Raw genomic sequence first — 19340 nt, forward strand, 5'->3', positions numbered from 1 at the left:
GATTATTGGAGCCTTTTCCCAGGGTGGGAATGTCACATACTAGAACACATAGTTTAAAGTAGGTAAGGGATGAATGCTTAAACACGATGTGCAAGGCAAGTTTTTAGACAGAAGGTGTAGGTGCCTGGAACATGCTGCCAAGGGAGGTGGTAGAAGCAGATATGATAGCAATGTTTAAGAGGCGTTTAGACAGACATAATGACCAGGCAGAGAAAGGAGGAAAAAAGGACTAAGTGCTGGCAGAGGGGATTAATTTAGAATTGCATCATGGTCAGCACAGACGTAGTGGGCAGAAGGGCCTGTTCCTGTGATGTACTGTTCTAAGTTTTAGGAGTAGGCCATTTGGCCCATCCACTATTCAATCAGATCATGTCTGATCTGATATACCTGTGCTTTCCTCATAACCGTAAATTCCCTTACTGATCAAAAATCTACCTACAAATCCTGCTTCTTAGTATATAAACATTCAAGTCCTATTCACCCATTACCCCCATGCTCTGGACACTCACTGGCTCCAGGTTAGGCAGTGCCTTGATTTTAAAATTCTCCCCTTCATTGCCAAAAGTACCCCAAAGTTTCACTCCACCCAGTCTGCAACCCTCTGAGACACTTACAGTCTAATGGAGTACGGGCCCCTTGATCTTTCCAGTTTAAGTAAGGGCAACTATGGGGCCAGGGAAGGGGGGGGCGCGTGGAGAGAGAAAGAGAGAGAGAGAGACCAGCGCGAGGGGAGAGAGGAGAAAGAGCCCAGCACAAAGGGACGGAGTTGGAGAGTGAGCCCAGCATGGTGGAATGAGAACAAGACCCAAGGCGATGTCAGCGAGGTGAGCCCAGAGGTGAAAAATGGTGGCTGAGGATCGGAGAATGTTGGAACTGGTGAGGTGGTGGTGTTTCCAAGCCATCTCAGAACTCGAACGTAGATTGACTCCTCTTTAAGCTATATCTTCATTTCCTTTTATTCTTAAAGCTTCAAAATGGCACTGGATTATGACAACAAATGCAATCTTTTCACTGTTTTTATTGTATTTTACTGTAAATTACACATGGCAATAAATAAATCATTCTTTCACTTAAAAAGACATTTTGAAATTACACATTAAAAATGCACACAGTACTTTATGGTTCCGACCCATGGTCATGACAAAAATTTGGTTATTAATTGTTTAAAGGGTGCATTTATGACTCTACCATAAAACCTATGTGAATTGTTACTATTACAAGAGATAATTATTTAGGCTTACACTGGGAATAGGAAATCAATCTGGGTTAACAAACCTTCCTAAATTAGGAAGAGTTGAACGTTTGAGATAGATACATACAGTCTGCAAGATGGATGACTTTCACCTTGCTTAATTACTGAAACAGGCAACGAAGGAAGCACGTAGCCTGAAACATCAAGACCCAAGAAATATCAACACACACACACAACCTGTTTCCTCTTGGCACTGCCAAAAAGCTTGCAAGAGGCTGGCAGCAGACCAGAAGGCAAGCTGTGAAATTTGTACCTCTCCGCTACAGCAAGAGCCTCCCCCATCTTTAATCAACATGTGAAGCTTCAGACTTAAATCAGTGAGCTCTCCAATGGCTAAGGATACGAGGAGTCAAGCCAGTTAGCTAAGAAAGGTCACAACTCCTTTCACGGCAAATCTCAGCTGAAACAGCATTAAAGCCCATGATTATGAGACTAATCATGGGGAAAGATGGTGATATCACTAGACTAGTAATCTGTAAATCCCTGGCTAATGTTCTAGGGGACAGGGGTTCAAATCCCAAAGGGGCACTTATGAAATCTGAATTCAATTTTAAAAGGAAACCTGGAGTAGAAACATAGCTTAATGATGACTATGTCAATTGCTGTAAAAGTCACAAATACCTTTAAATAAATAAATTTACCATCCTTACCTGGTCTGACCTAAATATGACCCCAGATCCCCAGCAATCTGGTTGACTCTAGGTTGCCCTGAGGGCAATTAAGGATGGAAAATCATTGCTGGCTGTGACATGATGCAGGTTTTTTTCCTTAGCATAAAAGGCCTAAAAGTAGAGAAATTCTGACAGTAGGTCTAAAGTCCACCATCCTCTATTGGGAGTTCATGGGATTCTGGATTCAGCGGTCTTGTTTTCCAAGATTCCCATTTATTGTCCATCCATGCCCAGAAAGTGAACTGCCCCACTGATACAAATACTGTGGCTACAAGAGGAGGTCAGAGACTGGGTATTCTGGGGTTACCAGCACACCTCATGACTCCCCAAAGTCTATGCAACATCAGGATATTCATGGGGGACAGGGGGTAGTGAAGGAATGATGCCTCTTGTGGGGGAACCATACCTAGAGGTCTCCTTTTGAAAATTTACCCCCTCAGAAAGTAGTGGAGGCTGCGTCATTGAATTTGCTTGAGACAGATTTATCAATAGATAGGAGAATCCCAAATAAAACAAAAAAAACTGAGATACTTAAACCTCAGGGACGGGGCACCTGTCTCCACTTTAAAATTCCCTGCATGGCTGTTTCTGGAGCTTTCTTCATCCTGATACTAAGCTCTTTTAGAGCAAACACATGACTCAGAGAATGCTAAACAAACAGCACATTTTCAGTCTGATTGAACCTGCACCCTTTGTACGACCTTCTGGGTCATTCTGTCCTCTCTGACACCAGTTCCTATCATTCAGCAACAACATCCCCCATTACACTGCTCCACATCCCCCTATCCACCAATAAACTGAATTGCTCACCTCAATGAATTAAAAGGTCTCATTTAAAAACGTGAACAAATTTCTAGATACCCCGTCACTACCCACAAAAACTCAAAAAATGAAACTAAAACTATGCCTTCCCTCTTCCTGATGCATACAACATAGAAATAGAGGTCAAATATAAAGCTATCCATTGTTTTTCCATTTTAGGACCCAAGTTTCTAAATAATTATTATTACCAACCTCCATCGTATCAGGTTCTTGATATTTAGAACATAGAACATTACAGCGCAATACAGGCCCTTCGGCCCTCGATGTTGTGCCGACCTATCATACCGATCTCCAGCCCATCTAACCTACACTATTCCATGTACGTCCATATGCTTGTCCAATGACGACTTAAATGTACCTAAAGTTGGCGAATCTACTACCGTTGCAGGCAAAGCATTCCATTCCCTTACTACTCTCTGAGTAAAGAAACTACCTCTGACATCTCTCTCAATGGGAAGCTTTTCACTTATACCCTGGTGAGACCCCGCATGGTTTTGAACACCTCCATCAAATTTTCATCACAGCCTTTCCTTTTCTTAGGAAAGCAGCCCCAGGTAACATGAACACAGGAATTCGGAGTAAATTCAGGCCCTGCTCTGCCATTTGATAACTAATCGGATGATCTGATTCTGGCCTCAACTCTATCTATCTGTCTATACCTACCCATTCACTCCCTCCCTTACCCAAAAAAACAACACTGGAATAATATATTAAATAACCCAGCCTGCACTGATCACTGGGAATAAGTTCCACAAGCTACTAACCGTCAAAGAACAAAACTTCTCATTTTAGTCATAATGGGGAGATTCCTAATTTTTAGTTAATGCCTCTTGGTCCTAGAGTGCCGTTTAAATGAGACACATTGTGCCAGCCTCCACTCTGTCAATCCCTTCAGGATCTTCTATGGTTCAATAAGACCACATCTCATTTCACTCAACTCCAATTGCAGGCACACAGCCTGCTCAACCTCTCCTCATTGGCTCATCTCTTTATCCCAAGAATTGGTTGAGTTAGCCTGCTCCAAACTGCTTCGAATATAATCATTTGCTTTAATTAAGGTATACGGTGCTCTGGATGCAGTCTCACCAACTGTAACAAAATGACTCCGCTATTATGCTTGATTCTTTGTGCATCAAATGCTACATTCCACTTGCCTTCTGAACTAATTGCTGTTCTTGAAGTTCTTTATAATTCATGTCTAAGGACAATTTGTGCAGAGTTCTCTCTCCATTTAAACAACATATTGCTTTTACAAAAGTGGTCAACTTCACATTTTCTCCCCCAATTATATTCCATTCTATCCTTGTCACTAAAATCCTTCATCCTTGAAACCATGCCTGAAATTTTTTCTCTGTATTCAATGCTTTTACGTCCTTTCTATAGTGTGGCACTCAAAGCTGGATACTCCTCTTTAGATGAAAGCAATCAAAAAGACATTCACCATGAGCTTCCTTCAGTACACTTCATACCAATTGATAAAGTCCTGGCTGCTGTATTAACTTTGCTCTCATCCTGCCTTGCCGCCTCAAATGATTTATGTACCTAAAGGCACCCTCAGGTTCCTGCACCCCTTCAGAATTCTTGTTTTTACATTATAACCTCTCCCCATTCTTCTTTTCCTACCAAAATGAATCTCTCCCACATTTCTCTGCATTCAAGTTTTTCCACCACTTGCACATCCATTCTAACCTCCAAATATCCAACTCCTCACATTCGACAACACTTTCAATTTGTGTATCCTGCACATTCAATGTCATTGACAAAGATTTATAAAAAGCAAAGATCCCGACATTCACTCTTTTACATCTCACTACATTGCTTCTCACATTGCAAAAAACAATACCATTCTTCACAACTGTTGCCTGTGACTCAACCAACCTAGTGTACGATGGCAGAAATAGCTGCAGCAAGTCAGCAGGTCTGGTACTGCCTGTGGAGAGAAAGCGAAGTTAACGTTGAGTCCAGTGTTCCTTCTTCAGAAGTGTACATGCTGCCATAGTCTTTATTTATTCCATGGGATTCAGTTTTGTCGCCAAGTCTTTCTGAGCACTTTATTATAAACCTTTTGGAACTGACGCACATCAGTCACATTACCTTCAGCAATGATCTGTTAACCCGTTTAAAAAACACAAGTTAAGCATATTTGCCCTTAAGAAATCTGCTCAGCATTTTTAAAAAAAATTAAGCACATTTATTAAAGCCAAAATAATTTTGATCTGGATAATCTTCCATCCAAAAGCTTTACCATCCACAAGCTTAAAATGTTGGGCTGGCCTTATCCCATCATGCCTGTTTGAACTGGGCTGCAACATTTGCTGTTCTGAGGTCCTACAGCACCATTACTGTATATATGGAGGACTAGAAGATTACAGCCAGAGCCTCCACAACTGACACACACATTTTCCTCAGATGCTTCTGATTTTGCTCTGACTTTTCATCCTTCAGTACAGCTAGCCTTCTTAGCCGGCACGGTCTAGCTTTGATTTGATGGTAACAAAACGGTTGTGGAACCTTTTCGTAGTACCTTTAGTTGGTTCATGGAGCTATAGGGTGCCAACAATTCATATCATTCATATGCCATTCTGGTGAGGAGGGACTTGGGGGACACAGTGAAATTTAAAGTAAAACACAAAATGCAGAACACACAAGAAACCAAGCAAGCCTCATAGTGTCTGTGGAGAAAGGGAGACAGAGTTAATGTTTCGGGTCTAATGTGACTCTTCTCTAGAAACATCCAGTTTTGAAGAAGAGTCACACTGGGCTCAGAACATTAACTGTTTCTCACTCCACAGATGCTGCCCTACCTGCTGAGTTTCTCCAGCACTTGCTATTTCTTAATTCAGATCTCCAGCATCCACAGCATTTTGTTTTTATTTGAGGTAGAGAGTTGGGGTGACACATGGAAAAAAAAACACAAATTATTTAGTTTCCTGCCCCCAAAAATTTGAGCTTTTATCAACGAAAGAAAAAGTTCTGCTCCAACAATAGAGAGAAACACAGTCGGTTTGTTTTTTTTTAAACTATTTATTTTCTTTGTGGATGCTTCATCTAGAGTACACATTCAAACAAAATAGACAAAAAACATATGTATATGGCTCTGCTCTGTTTTAATACAGATTCAGTCAATTTTATCCAGATGATTGAAACACGGAGATGGATGATCGAGGCACTGAACTGTGCAAGACATTTCTTTCTCTCGTTAAAAATACTTTTCTTTTGTGGGATATTTACAGCAGCTTCCTCTTCTCAAACTCCTGAAAAAGATGTTAAATAAATCAAAGTGGCACATCTCATTCAGCAAAAAAACACAATTTCAAACTCCAAATGTTTTTGGTTTTACAAACAGGAATGTTTTTGATTTAGGCAAACATGTTCTGTAATACCCCTCCTTTCTATGAGTTTAGCAGCAACATGAAAGATTTCTGGTTGTCCACCAGACAATCATGCAGATACAGAAGGTTCCTCATTCAACCCTACTTTATTCCAGCAGAATGATGTTAAGGTTCTCCCTGCTCATTACCCCAAACACCTCCGAAAATGAGTCCGTGGTTTTCAATCTTTGTATTTTATTCACCTGATCTGATTTGATTTATCATTATCACATGTACCCAAGTACTGTGAAAAGTTTTGTTTTGCACACAGAGGATACCACACAAAGATCACAGGGTGATAGACGGAGCAAGGAATACAAAGTTGTGGCTGCAAAGAAGGTGCACAAAAAGCAAGATCAACATTTGAAGTTTGAGAGGTCCATTCCAAAGTCTAATAATAGCGGGGAAGAAGCGGTTTTTGAACGTGTTAGTACGAGTGTTTAAACATTTCTATCTTCTGTCTGACAGAATAGGGTGGAAGAGATTATAACCAGGATGGGAGGAGTCTTTGAAGCTGTTGGTTGTAGTGAATAAAACAAGAATAAATGTTTCCGATTTAGCCTAACAACACCTTTCATCACGGGGAGATGATTGCACATTGGTAATGTCACTGAATTAATAGTCCATGCCACAAGTTAATATACAGGGAACATTGGTTCAAATCCCACCGTGATTTAGGGTGGGATTTGAAGTCAGTAAAAGGGTGTAATACAAAGTTAGCCTAAAAGTTAACCATGAAACCACTGTCTATCATTTTAAAAACCTGTTTCATATCCTTTAGTGAAAGAAATCTGTCAACAGGCGAAATCTGCCATACGGCCAACCTGCAACTTCAGACCCACAGTAATGTGGCTGGCTCTTAATTAGGGATGGAATACTGGCCTACCCAGTGATGCCCACAGTCTAGGAGCTTCCTCTCAGCCTACTGAATTTGCATTTAAAACATTAAATTTGACACCCAGTCTCTCTCATAACGGTTTCTCTGGCCCACATATTATTTCTGAAACAACTCCAAGAAAGCCAGTATCCTGTCTCCAAGTCACCCTTGATTTACAAGGAATCTGAACAGCTCGCTCACAGCCAATCTCTAAAATGAGGGAACTCTCTGTTAATAGCTGTTAGCCAAAGCTCCCTGACTTGCCCAGTTTAACAGCCCTAATCAGGGATCTCACATTAGGAGATTTGCTTGGCCAACTGCGTTCCAATCACAACAATTTCTCTTCATCAGAATAATTCAAACAACAGATAAGCAATTCTAACTTTTCCACAAAGAACACTTCCTGGAAGTGCCAGGGTGGCACGGTGGCTCAGTAGTTAGCACAGCTGCTTCACAGCACCAGAGACCCGGGTTCAAATTCGGCCTTGGGTTTCCTCCAGGTGCCCCAGTTTCCTCCCACAGTTCAAAGATGTGCAGGCTAGGTGGATTGGACATTGTAAATTACACGTCGTGATCAGGGATGTGTAGGTTAGGTGGGTTATAGGGGTTGGGTCTGGGTGGTGCTCTCAGGGTCAGTGTGGACTTGTTGTGCCGAAGAGCCTATTTCCACACTCTAGGGATTCTATGATCTATGAACACTGAACTGCGAGCAGAATACCGCATCACACTCCTTGTATGTGCAGACTAACTCTATGATTCTGGCCTCTTGTGTTCCCACACTATGCTCCACGCCTTAGTGAGCCTATGCCGCAAGCTGCAGAACTTACTCCCTAAACCCTTCTATTTTGCTTTCCCCTCCCCTTCAGGGTGCTCTGGCTGCCTGCTGATTCAGTGTTACACTCGTGAAGCACTTTGAGTCATTTTGCTATGTTCGAAAGTTCTGCATTAAATTCAAGCTGTTGTGGCTGACTCAGCTTGACTGATGGTCCACTGACAGTATAGATCACACCTGGGATTAATGCTGCTAATTTCGGGAAGGTAGAACCGTCCCAGTTTACATTGCAGCGATCTCCACAAAAAATTGTATTTGAGTTTTTTTTGGGGTGGAGGGGGGAAAAGAGCTATGAGGGTATGATAGATAGATCGCCATTAAAACAAAACACACACACACATGCCTCTAATAAGGGGAATTCATCAAAGTGATGAGACAGAGTGCCAAGAAATACATCAAACATCCCAGGAATATATGCTGCTCAGCAGGTTAGGCACAGCTGGTGTGATGCATGATCAGTGTTGGCTGACCTGCCATAGGAACGTGCGAGCGTGCTGGGCATTACTGCCTAAGGACAGCTGAGAAACTGGTAATGCAACTGAGCAGCTGGATGTATCACAACAGTGGGCCTTTCAGCTGAATGCCTGCTAACACAACATGTTACCCAGAGACATGCAGAGAAGAGAAATTCAAAAGGCAGATAAGACAAGATTAGGAGAAGCAGTATAAATAAAAGATTATATGCAGTGTGCGGCACAATATTTATTCCATTCTTTGAAAACAGTCGTTGATCATATTGCTAATTTTGTAGGAAACACAGGATATAAGTTTAAGTCAAGGTGTTTTATTTTTAAGGTGTATGTATAAATAGCATGTTGGAAAAGAAATGGCATTGCTAACGAACATGTTTAGTTAGGTACTAAATTTAGACAATTTACAGAAGAGAAAGTACTCTTGCCTGTTGTAAACTTGACTTTTAGACAAGGCAACTAGCATGAAACAAGAATTGCCATTGATCACCAAAAGACTTCAACCTGACTTCCTTAAACACAAACAAGGAATAAGCATAGGCCATTTGGCCCTTTGAGCCTGCTCTGCCATTTAATAAAATCATGGATGATCCAATTTTAACCTCAACTTTATACTCCTGCATACTCCAAATAATCCTCCATCACCTTGGCAACCTCTCTTAATTCAATCTAGAGTAAACCAAATAACCGTGCTGCTGAAGACCTGAAACAAAAACATAAATTGCTACAGAAACTCAGGTCTGGCAGCATTTGTCGAGAGAAAGCAGACTTAATGTTAAGTTCTGAGGAAGGTTCATTGGACTCTGGCCTGCTGAGTTTGTCCAGCCATCCACCTACCTCTACATGCTGACTAAATGTGATGCATACTTCCAGCAGAACCTGTCTCCATTTCGGTTTTGAAGCATCATGCAATGTTTTCCTCAGTCTAATCTATATGATAATCCTGATGTGTTATGGAGTCATATAGTTGCACAGCATGGAAACAGATCCTTCTGTCCAACCAGTCCATGCTGAACATAATCCCAAACTAGTTCCAACAGCCTACTCTGGGCCCATATCTGTTCAAATCTTTCCTATTCATGTAGAACATAGAACAGTACAGCACAGAACAGGCCCTTCAGCCCACGATGTTGTGCCGACCATCGATCCTCATGTATGCACCCTCAAATTTCTGTGACCATATACATGTCCAGCAGTCTCTTAAATGTCCCCAATGACCTTGCTTCCACAACTGCTGCTGGCAACGCATTCCATGCTCTCACAACTCTCCGTGTAAAGAACCCGCCTCTGACATCCCCTCTATACTTTCCTCCAACCAGCTTAAAACTATGACCCCTTGTGTTAACCATTCCTGCCCTGGGAAATAGTCTCTGGCTATCAACTCTATCTATGCCTCTCATTATCTTGTATACCTCAATTAGGTCCCCTCTCCTTCTCCTTTTCTCCAATGAAAAGAGTCCGAGCTCAGTCAACCTCTCTTCATAGGATAAGCCCTCCAGTCCAGGCAGCTAAATATCTTTTAAACATTGTAACTGTGCCCACATCCATCACTTCTTCAGGAAGTTCATTCCACATATGAACCATTCTCTATGTAAAAGTATTTTCCCCTGATAGCTTTAAAAATCTCTCTCACCTTTAAAACATGCCCCTAGTCTTGAAATCCACCAGCCCAGGGCACTCTTGAATTTTCTCTTTGTTTGGGAAGGGAGGAGGAGTAGTAGAGACCTTATGGAAAGACAATGAACTCAACCAGTTTCCCTCCTCACTATCCAATTTAAGAATCCTTTCTGGGATCAGTTCAGTTGGGAACGTTGGGCGGGACAGTGATTGTGAGATTCCACAGTCAAATAACTTGCTGAGAAAAGCCATGACTGGACACACAAAGGGGAAAACAAGTCGTTGGGGTGTGGCAGGTGAAAGTCCTCAAGAACATGACAAACGTGTTCCATCACTCTTAAACATTATATGTCAGGCATTGTCAAAACCCTCTTCATAATTAACTCTCCTTCCAAATACAACTCGCTTCCAAGAATGACACATAAATATAATCAGAAAAACTCATCAAAACAATTAAATGCCAACAAATTATTTCACCTTTAACCTGTTCTTCCACATTTAGTTTAATTGTTGAATTTAGAATATAAATTAGTATATGTGTAAAACAATTATTGCTGCCTACCAGTTGTAAATATATTCTTCTCCACTGAAATATTTTCCAGTCCTTCACTTTATTGCAGTGTTATATTTGTGTTTGTCTATTATTGTCTCAGGTAAGACAAGAAAAAATAAACTGCAGGAGAGCAGCAGTAAGGCATTTTTTTTAAATGTTCTTTGCTGAACACTTAAAAATGACACTATCACATGTTACATGTTTGGAAAAAGAAGCAAACCAGATTTATTTTTCCTGACGTCTTTTCTAGCCCTTAGCTCAACACCAGACTTTTCTCAATACATAAAACAAAATTCACTTGTCTTGGTCCACTCTGCATTCATTTTTCCCTTCTCGGCAAGTTTTATTATTTATGCGAAACCTCCAGCACAAAAGGGAGGCTGTTCTGCCCAAGTAATCAATGCCAGAAACGAGCCGTGATACTTATGTGTTTAAAACACTACTTTGACAAGCTGCTCACACACTGTTCAGAGAACCCTACTGCTTAATAAACAATATCCTGAAAACCAACACTGATGCTGGCAATGTGGCTCAGGGGCAGATCAGTGTTGTCAGGTATGATTTTGATTTGTATTTGACTTGATTTATTACTGTTGCGTGTACCAAGGTGTACTGAAAAGCATTGTCTTACATGCTTCACAAGCAGATTGCACTGTACAAATGCATCAGGGTAACAGAACAGAGTGCAGGATACGTTACAAATGCCAAGAAGGTGCAGACAGAGAGATCAGCATTAACATTAAAGAGGTTCATTCAAAAGTCTGATAACAGAGGGAAAGAAGCTGTTCTTAAAGCTACTGTACGTGTATTGAAACTCCTACACCTTCTGCTAATGGGAGAGTGGAAGAGAGTATAACCGGGGTGGGAGGGTTCTTTAATTACGCTAAGATAACAAGGTGTAGAGCTGGATGTACACAGCAGGCCAAGCAGCATCATAGGAACCGGAAGGCTGACGTTTCAGGCCTAGGCCCTTCATCAGAAAGGCTTGGAGAAGCAGTGGTCTTCAGAAAGGGTCTAGGCCCGAAACGTCAGCCTTCCGGCTCCTATGATGCTGCTTGGCCTGCTGTATTCACCCAGCTCTACACCTTGTTATCTCGAATTCTCCAGTATCTACAGTTCCCATTATCTTGAATTATGCCGGCTGCTTTCCCAAGGCAGTGGGAAGTATAGATGAAGTCACGATACAAGTGAAGATGAAGGTACGAGTTGAAGCTTTAAATGTGCAGGCATTAGCCTTAGCTAGTGGCAGCAGTGTCTGATTTGGAGTGTCACAGGTTCATGAAAAGGAGAGAAATGCACATCAGAGGCTCCAGTACAGAACCGGCACTGAGGCCCCAGAGCAATACTGAGGAAGCGCTGAGCTCAAAGAGGGGCTCCCCTTCTCATGGAATATTAAACCGACGTGACCGGATGTTCTGTCAGAGACCGAATGGTACCATTCAGATGAAGAGGACAGAGCTTCCATGTCTTAGTTAACAGCCCTCTTTAAACAAATACCATTCAAACAGATCATGTGTCTCTAACTGTTTGAAGAAGCTAGCTGTTTAAAATAAAGTCATCATAGCCACAGAGGTTCACTGGGCTGCTCTCTCATTAGAGAGACAGTACTAGTGGTGTGTTTAGCCAGAGGGTTAGCTGAAACAGGAACTGAACCTGTACTACTGGTTTCACTCACATTGTAAACCTGTCATCCAGCCAAATGAGCTAACTGCTGCCTCTCCTGACATCTCAGGAATGATGATCGTTCAAAATTACTTCACAAATGACAACGCGCTCTGTGTCTTCTGGAGGTCTTAAACAGCACTACAGAAACGCAAACACATTTCCAGCAGATTGGCTGACTTAAGAAAAGTCCACTCTGTAGCAATGATAAGGTGCCGGGAGAAGGGAACGAGTCTTCCCCTCAACCCTCCCGACCCAGGGCGGGATAGAACCACCCCTCGGGAGTGGCTGACCAGCTGGCAGTCCAGCAGTACCAGAACCCAGGCATGAAATCGGAGGTCATGGCCTAGTAGTATTATCGCTGGACTGTTAATTCAGAGACTCAGGTCATGTTCTGGAGACCTGAATCCCACCACGGCAGATGGTGGAATTCAAGTACAAATCTGGCATTAAGAGTTTGATTAAACTGTTGTTGGGAAAAATCCATCAGGTTCACAATTACCTGGTCTGGCCTACACATGGTTGATTCTTAACTGCCCTCTGGGCAATTAGGGATAGGCAATAATATGCCGGTCTAGCCAGCGACACCCTAGTTCCATGAATGAATAAAAAAAATTGAGTTGAGAACAAAAATTCAAAGAAATAGAAGGCTGGTTCGTAAAAGGCAACTGTGCAGAACCTTCAAAACCTATCACTCTCTATCATTATTTCCAAGTCATTTGTAGGCACAACAAACAGTAATTGCACAGCCAATTTACTAACCCTCACGCTTATTTTAACATTTGTGTCTTCAGACCTAGCCTTTTGCCAATAATCAGCCAAAGAAAGGAAACTCACATCAATGGTGTTTTGCTGCCACCTGGTGGCATTTACAGGCATTAATCAGTTGTATCATTGCCATCACTATTCTTTACAGTAACTGAATAAGACCATAAGACATAGGAGTGGAAGTAAGGCCATTCAACTCATCGAGTCCACTCCGCCATTTAATCATGGCTGATGGGCATTTCAACTCCACTTAACCGCACTCTCCCCGTAGCCCTTAATTTCTTACGAGATCAAGAAATTATCAATCAACCAAGACCCATCTGGACAATTGCAGGCACTGAGAGAACTTAGCATGGTGCCTGGCTGCAATGAAACAGCCTTTTAGCAAAGAAAAGCAGCCATTTCAGTGAGATAACGAAAATCAACTGGGACTTGTGGAAGTTCAGGACGAGATGGCAACAACAAAAACAGGCAGAAATGTAACCAATGAAAATAAATCAAAAGATGAAACAGAGATTCAAAGCTCTGGTACAACACAATGTACGCGGCAGGCAAGTGTGACCACATTTTTGACTGTTACCTTTTAAAGGATTAGAGGTAAAAAGCTGTTGTTGTGTTTTCTAAGTTAATGACAATTTTATACAAGTAATTAAAAAGTAAACTGTTTAACCCACTAAACTAAAGCAGTAGCACCAACAAATACAGCCTCTTAATCCCCAGTTTAGATAAACAGTCACTAGATTCAAAACAGTAACTCTGCTTTTGTTCCATTCATGCTGCCAGACCTGCCGAGTTTCTCCAGCAAGCTGTTTTTGTTTCAGATTTCCGGCATATGCAGTTCTTTGCTTTATTCCCTTAAGTCTCAAGTTGCACCAGGCATTTCCTAAAAATACATTGTTATGGCCTTCAGATTATGGGGTGGATTGATCTGTATGTCATCACAAACAAGATCTGCATTTCTATAAAAGTGTGGAGCTGGATGAACACAGCAGGCCAAGCAGCATCTCAGGAGCAGGAAAGCCTCACTGTTATTGTTCAGGAAATGGAACAGCGAATTTGTGCACAGCATGACCCAAAGCAATGGGACCATAACCAAAGAGTCTGTATCTGTAATGTTGACTGAGAGGCAAATATTGATCAGGACACCAAGGATAACTCTTTGACAATGTATATTTCATGTTCACTTGAGAAAGCAGACAGAGCCTTGGTTTAGCTACTCATCTGAAAGCCTTTGATAGTGCAACACTCCACTGCAGTGTCGGCCTTGATTGGGTCCTGGAGTAGGAATGGAGCCCAAAACCTTTTTTTTAAAAAATTAATTTACAAGATGTAGGCATTGCTGCCTAGGTAGCATTTTGTTGCTCATCCCCAATCGTCCAGAGGGCAGTTCAGAGTCAACCACATTGCTGTTGGTGTGGAGTCACATGTAGACCAGACCAAGTGAGGAGAGCAGTTTCCTTCCCTAAAGGACATTCATGAACCAGATAGGTTTTTCCCCAACAATTGACAATGGTTGTCATGAGACTCTTAATTCCAGATATTCATTGAATTAAAATTCTACCAGTTGGCACGGCGGGATTTGAACCCAGGTCGCTAGAACATTATCTGGTTCTCTGGCTTAAAAGTGCAGCAATAATACCACTAGGCCATTATCTCCCCTGTAGCCAAGTGTTCTCTAACCAAGAGAACACTGTTACCAACTGAACCAGGGCTGACACCGGTTAAGGCTGGCTACAGGGAATTACCTTCAAAATACACCAATACATTTTGGAGCACCTTGATTTCAGAAATAAAAAGTCATCTCCTGCTTTGAGACCAACATTTAGTGCCCATCCCAACTGCCTTTATAAAGTTCAGCGGAAAAGTCATCCACTTCAGAGAGACACAGACAGCAAACCACCAGTCCTGAGATCAGACCCAAGAACAGCAGTTTTCCAGCCCGCTAAAGTCATTCGTGGAGAAACTCAGCAGGCCCGGCAGCATCTGAGAAGAGGGGAAACAGAGCTCATGTTTGGCTGAACTTGAAAGATTAACTCTGTTTTCTCTCCTGAGGTGCTGTCAGACCTGCAGATTTTCTCCAGCAATTCTTGTTTTAGCTTGTTTCAGATTGCCAGCACAGGTAGTTCTTTGATTTGTTGTTTTTTCATAAAGGATGTTTGTTCTCATTTTAAACAACTGGGCCATCTAATAGTTCCACAGTCACTTTCACTAATACCAGCTTTTTAAAAATGTATTTTCCTTTTAAATGGAATACAAATTCGCAAATGGCTGTTGCAAGACTTAAATTCACATTTTTTGTGTAACTAGCCACAGACTCACTGTTGAGGAAGGCAAAAATACGAGACAATGGGTTAAAATGTCCACAAGTGCTTTTTGCAGAGCATTGAAGGTACAGTCTGACTAAGCCAGTGAATCTCACAATACCTGTTATTAGTTTATGTGGTTTCATTATCCTGAGTGCCTTATCCTAAGTGTTTAATCCCAAGACATCAAGGGACTCTGGCCAGGATGGTTACGGATCACAAAGCACTAATCCATCAAGAAATTCAAAACTAAATGCCAATTCTAAAATAATTATTTGAGTTAGAGGTCATTGGAACTGCAGATGCTGGATAATCTGAGATAACAATGCGTGGAGCTGGATGAACACAGCAGGACAAGCAGCATCAGAGGAGCAGGAAAGCTGACATTTCGGGCCTAGACCTTTCATCAGAAATGGGGAAGGGGAACAGGGTTCTGAAATAAATAGGGAGAGAGGGGGAGGCGGATCGAAGATGAATAGAGGAGAAGATAAGTGGAGAGGACAAGAGAATTACAGTGGGAGAGAGATCCCCTGAGGTTTGTCTGGAGGGAGGAGGGTATATGAGTTGATTTGTTAAAAAAAGGGAGTTGGGGAGATTTAGGGGAGGCAATAGCTTAGTGGTGTTATCGCTGGGCTGTTAATCCAGAGACCCAGATAATGTTCTGGGGACCTGGGTTCAAATCCAGCCATGGCAGATGGTGGAGAGAGATAATGGGAACTGCAGATGCTGGAGAATCCATGACAACAAAATGTGAGGCTGGACGAACACAGCAGGCCAAGCAGCATCTCAGGAGCACAAAAGCTGACGTTTCGGGCCTAGACCCTCTCTGATGAAGGGTCTAGGCCCGAAACGTCAGCTTTTGTGCTCCTGAGATGCTGCTTGGCCTGCTGTGTTCGTCCAGCCTCACATTTTGTTGTCATGGCAGATGGTGGAATTTGAATTCAATACAATATCCGGAATTAAGAATCTAATGTTGTCGATTGTTGGAAAAACCCGTCTGGTTCACTAACGTCCTTTAGGGCAGGACACTGCCATCCTTACCTGGTCTGGCCTAAATGTGACTGCAAACCCACAGCAATGTGGCTGTCTCTTAACTACACTCTGGGCAATTCGGGATGGACAATAAATGCTGCCTGGCTAGCGATGCCCTCATCCCATTAATGAATAAAAAGCAACAAAGGCTACTGATTCACTCCAGTTGCAAAGCAGGTTTGTTCATCAGAGGTCTGATAAAGAGTCATCTAGACTCAAAACATTAGCTTGCTGTCTCTATAATGAATACTGCTTGACCCACTGTGATCTCCAGCATCTTCTGTTTCCAGTACAGATTCCAGCATCTACTGTAATTTGCCCCTATGATGGAACTGGGGCCCTGATTTCATGCTATAAACGCTATGCCATTTCCCAGACCTGCCAAACCTATCTCTTAAAACCTGAAAAATATTACAAGGACAACAATTCAAGAACAAAACACATCTTTGAGAAAGCTGTCCCTTTCTGGCTAAATTAACATATTCCAGGAGTACAGAGAAACACCAGACATTCCAATTCCAACGTGCAGCATTAAAATTCACACTGTAAAAAATACATTTTTACAAACTGAACTGTTTTTTATTATTCATTCACAGGATAATGGTGGCATTGGCCAGGCAGCATTTACTGCCCGTCCCTAATGGCCTAGAGGGTAGTTAAGAATCAACCACATCGCTGTGGGTCTGAAGTCACATGTAGGCCAGACCGGGTAAGGATGGTAGTTTCCTTCCATAAAGGAAGTAAGAAGGACTAAAGAACATTAGTGAGACAGATGGATTTTTCCAACAAATGACAGTGGATTCATGGCTATCATTAAACTCTTAACTCCAGATATTTATGAAATTCAAATTCCACCATCTTCTGTTACAAGACTCAAACCGGGATCCCCAGAACATTACCTGGATCTCTGAATTAGCAATCCAGCAATAATACCACTAGGCCTTGCCTCCCCTAGGAATGGGTTATAAATAGGGGTAGGAAATAAACGTTAGCATAGCCAGTGACATCCACATACTGTGACTGAATGCTTTTGAAAAAACTCACCGTCTGTGTTGGGATTCAAACCCACCTCCCTAGAGCATTATAACTCTCACCGATGCAAATACATCACTGGATTAACAGTCCAGCGATAATATCACTAGGCCCTTACTTCCCCATGAGGAGGTGTCCCATCTGAAGAAGGAGACTTTGAGGAAAATCCATTTCTTCCCCCAGAAATTATATCATTACGACAGAAAGCAGTAGAGCAGTGAAAACACACTTCCATGGCAACTTCTCTTCTGTCTCTTTGATTTCAAACAAAAGTCAGCGGTTGGGATGTACTGTGTTAGAACAGCATTGGGCTTTATAGTAACTTATTAAGTAACTTATTAATGCGCCATGCCCTGGATCAGCACAGTAGGGAAAGTGGCAAGCCAGCAGGTAAATGTGTCACACTGCTCCACAACAATGAGCGCAGAGTTCAGTGTGCCAGGCTGCTTTGTAAGGGGCTGCCACACAGAGAGAGAAACATCTGCCCCCGCTGTGCTCAGTGTGTGGCTTTGCACTATCACGAGACATGTCCAACAGGACAAAGAACTCACTGACAAGAGTGATGCAACAAATGGACCAGGGGGTGGGGGTGCACAGTGGCCGTGTTGTGCAGGAAAACTGGTTGTGGAGAGACAGAATGGGATACAGCTTGATGAGAAAAACAAACTGGATCAGACAAACCCAACCGATGGCCACTAAGTTTGGGACAGCGACAGCAGAGAGTCCAGAATTTTCTCTTAAATTTAAATTGAGCCTTTTAACAATAATATCTAGAGCTCTTTCAGAAAAAAAAGTTATGATAGTGATTGCAATGAGAGCCAGGTGTGGCCCCTCCAAGCCCGAAACATTAATCTGACGTATCTCCATGGATGCTGTCAAACTTGCAGGGCTTTTCAGCAATTTCTGTTTTTGTTTCTGAATTGCAATATCCACAGTTCTTTCAGTTTCTCTTTACTCTAGGGACTGGCTCTGAGCTAGCTGGTCAGAGCGCACGCACTTTGCACATGTAAATAAAGGGTGACTTGATGACAGGATACCAGACCCTGTGCAGGTATTTCAGCCAGAAAGTAGCAAAAGGTGGGGTGGTATTTCCAAGCCTTCCATGTCGCTTGGAATGCGCAAAAGAGGAGCAGCGAAAGGAAGAAGAAGAATTTTGCATCTCTTTAACAGCAATGTAAGAAGTGGTAGGTGTTAGGATGCTGCTCAGAAAGTATTTTCTCTTTTGGAGCCAACACCAGTATGGAGAGCCTTGGGTGACCAATTGGTGACAAAGATGGAAGTAATTCTGTTGGGTTGTAGAAGAGGCAGATTTTGCATGACCTGAATTCAAATTGGGGAGACAGCAGATGACAAAACTCAGCTAGTTCTTCAGTTTTGCCTTTTCTGTGAAGTGTTGGAATTGAAACTGACCGATATTTACCTTCTGTATGGTGCTGCCCAGCTGGGCAGGGGACATGCTGATGAGCACACCAGCCTGCTGAAGGGCAGCAATCTTTTCCTTGGCTCCACCTTTACCTCCAGCGATGATGGCACCAGCGTGACCCATTCTCCGACCCGGTGGCGCAGTAAGACCAGCAATGAATGAGACCACTGGCTTAGCATTGGCCCCCTGTCAAAAAGATACAGCATTAATACATTAAACACATTAATATCAAACACTGACAAGAAGATGGTTTTGCTGGAGTAACAGTCCATCTGTACTCGTCAAGTAGTTCAACTTGCATTGTGAGCTGAGATTTTAAATTCAGTTTCAAAGAAAAAAAAAGTTGGAAGCAAAAAAGTGACCGCAATATTGTAGGCTTGTCATTAAAAACTCAACCAGTTCATTAACGTCCTTCAGGGAATGTAATTTGCTCTCTTTACCAGATCTAGTTCAGCCACAACTCGGGTATCGCACCAGTGTAGCGGACTCTTAACAGCCATCTACATCAACTTAGCTAAGCATTCAAACTGTATCAATAAGATACAGGAACTTCTCAGCAAATCTAGCAGCACGTGTGTGGGGGAGAAAGGAGTTAATGCTCTTTTCTCCTGGGGGAAGGTGACCTTTCAACACAGATTCTGGTCAAAAATGACGA

At 42.3% G+C, this 19340-nt stretch overlaps 1 protein-coding gene across 1 annotated transcript in view; it reads right to left on the bottom strand.

Moving 5' to 3' along the window:
- Window positions 1-5751: 5751 nt before the first annotated feature.
- The window catches only part of suclg1 (succinate-CoA ligase GDP/ADP-forming subunit alph), an 85560-nt gene continuing 71971 nt past the window's right edge, over window positions 5752-19340 (bottom strand). Inside the window, exons 8-9 of the mRNA XM_048539420.2 lie at window positions 18683-18871; window positions 5752-5999 (exon numbers count right to left, since the gene is read on the bottom strand). Coding sequence (XP_048395377.1) covers window positions 5973-5999; window positions 18683-18871 — 216 coding nt within the window. The 3' untranslated portion in view covers window positions 5752-5972. The remainder of the gene's footprint in view (window positions 6000-18682; window positions 18872-19340) is intronic.

The sequence above is a fragment of the Stegostoma tigrinum genome, chromosome 1 (genome assembly GCF_030684315.1).
Source record: "Stegostoma tigrinum isolate sSteTig4 chromosome 1, sSteTig4.hap1, whole genome shotgun sequence".
Lineage (NCBI taxonomy): Eukaryota > Metazoa > Chordata > Chondrichthyes > Orectolobiformes > Stegostomatidae > Stegostoma > Stegostoma tigrinum.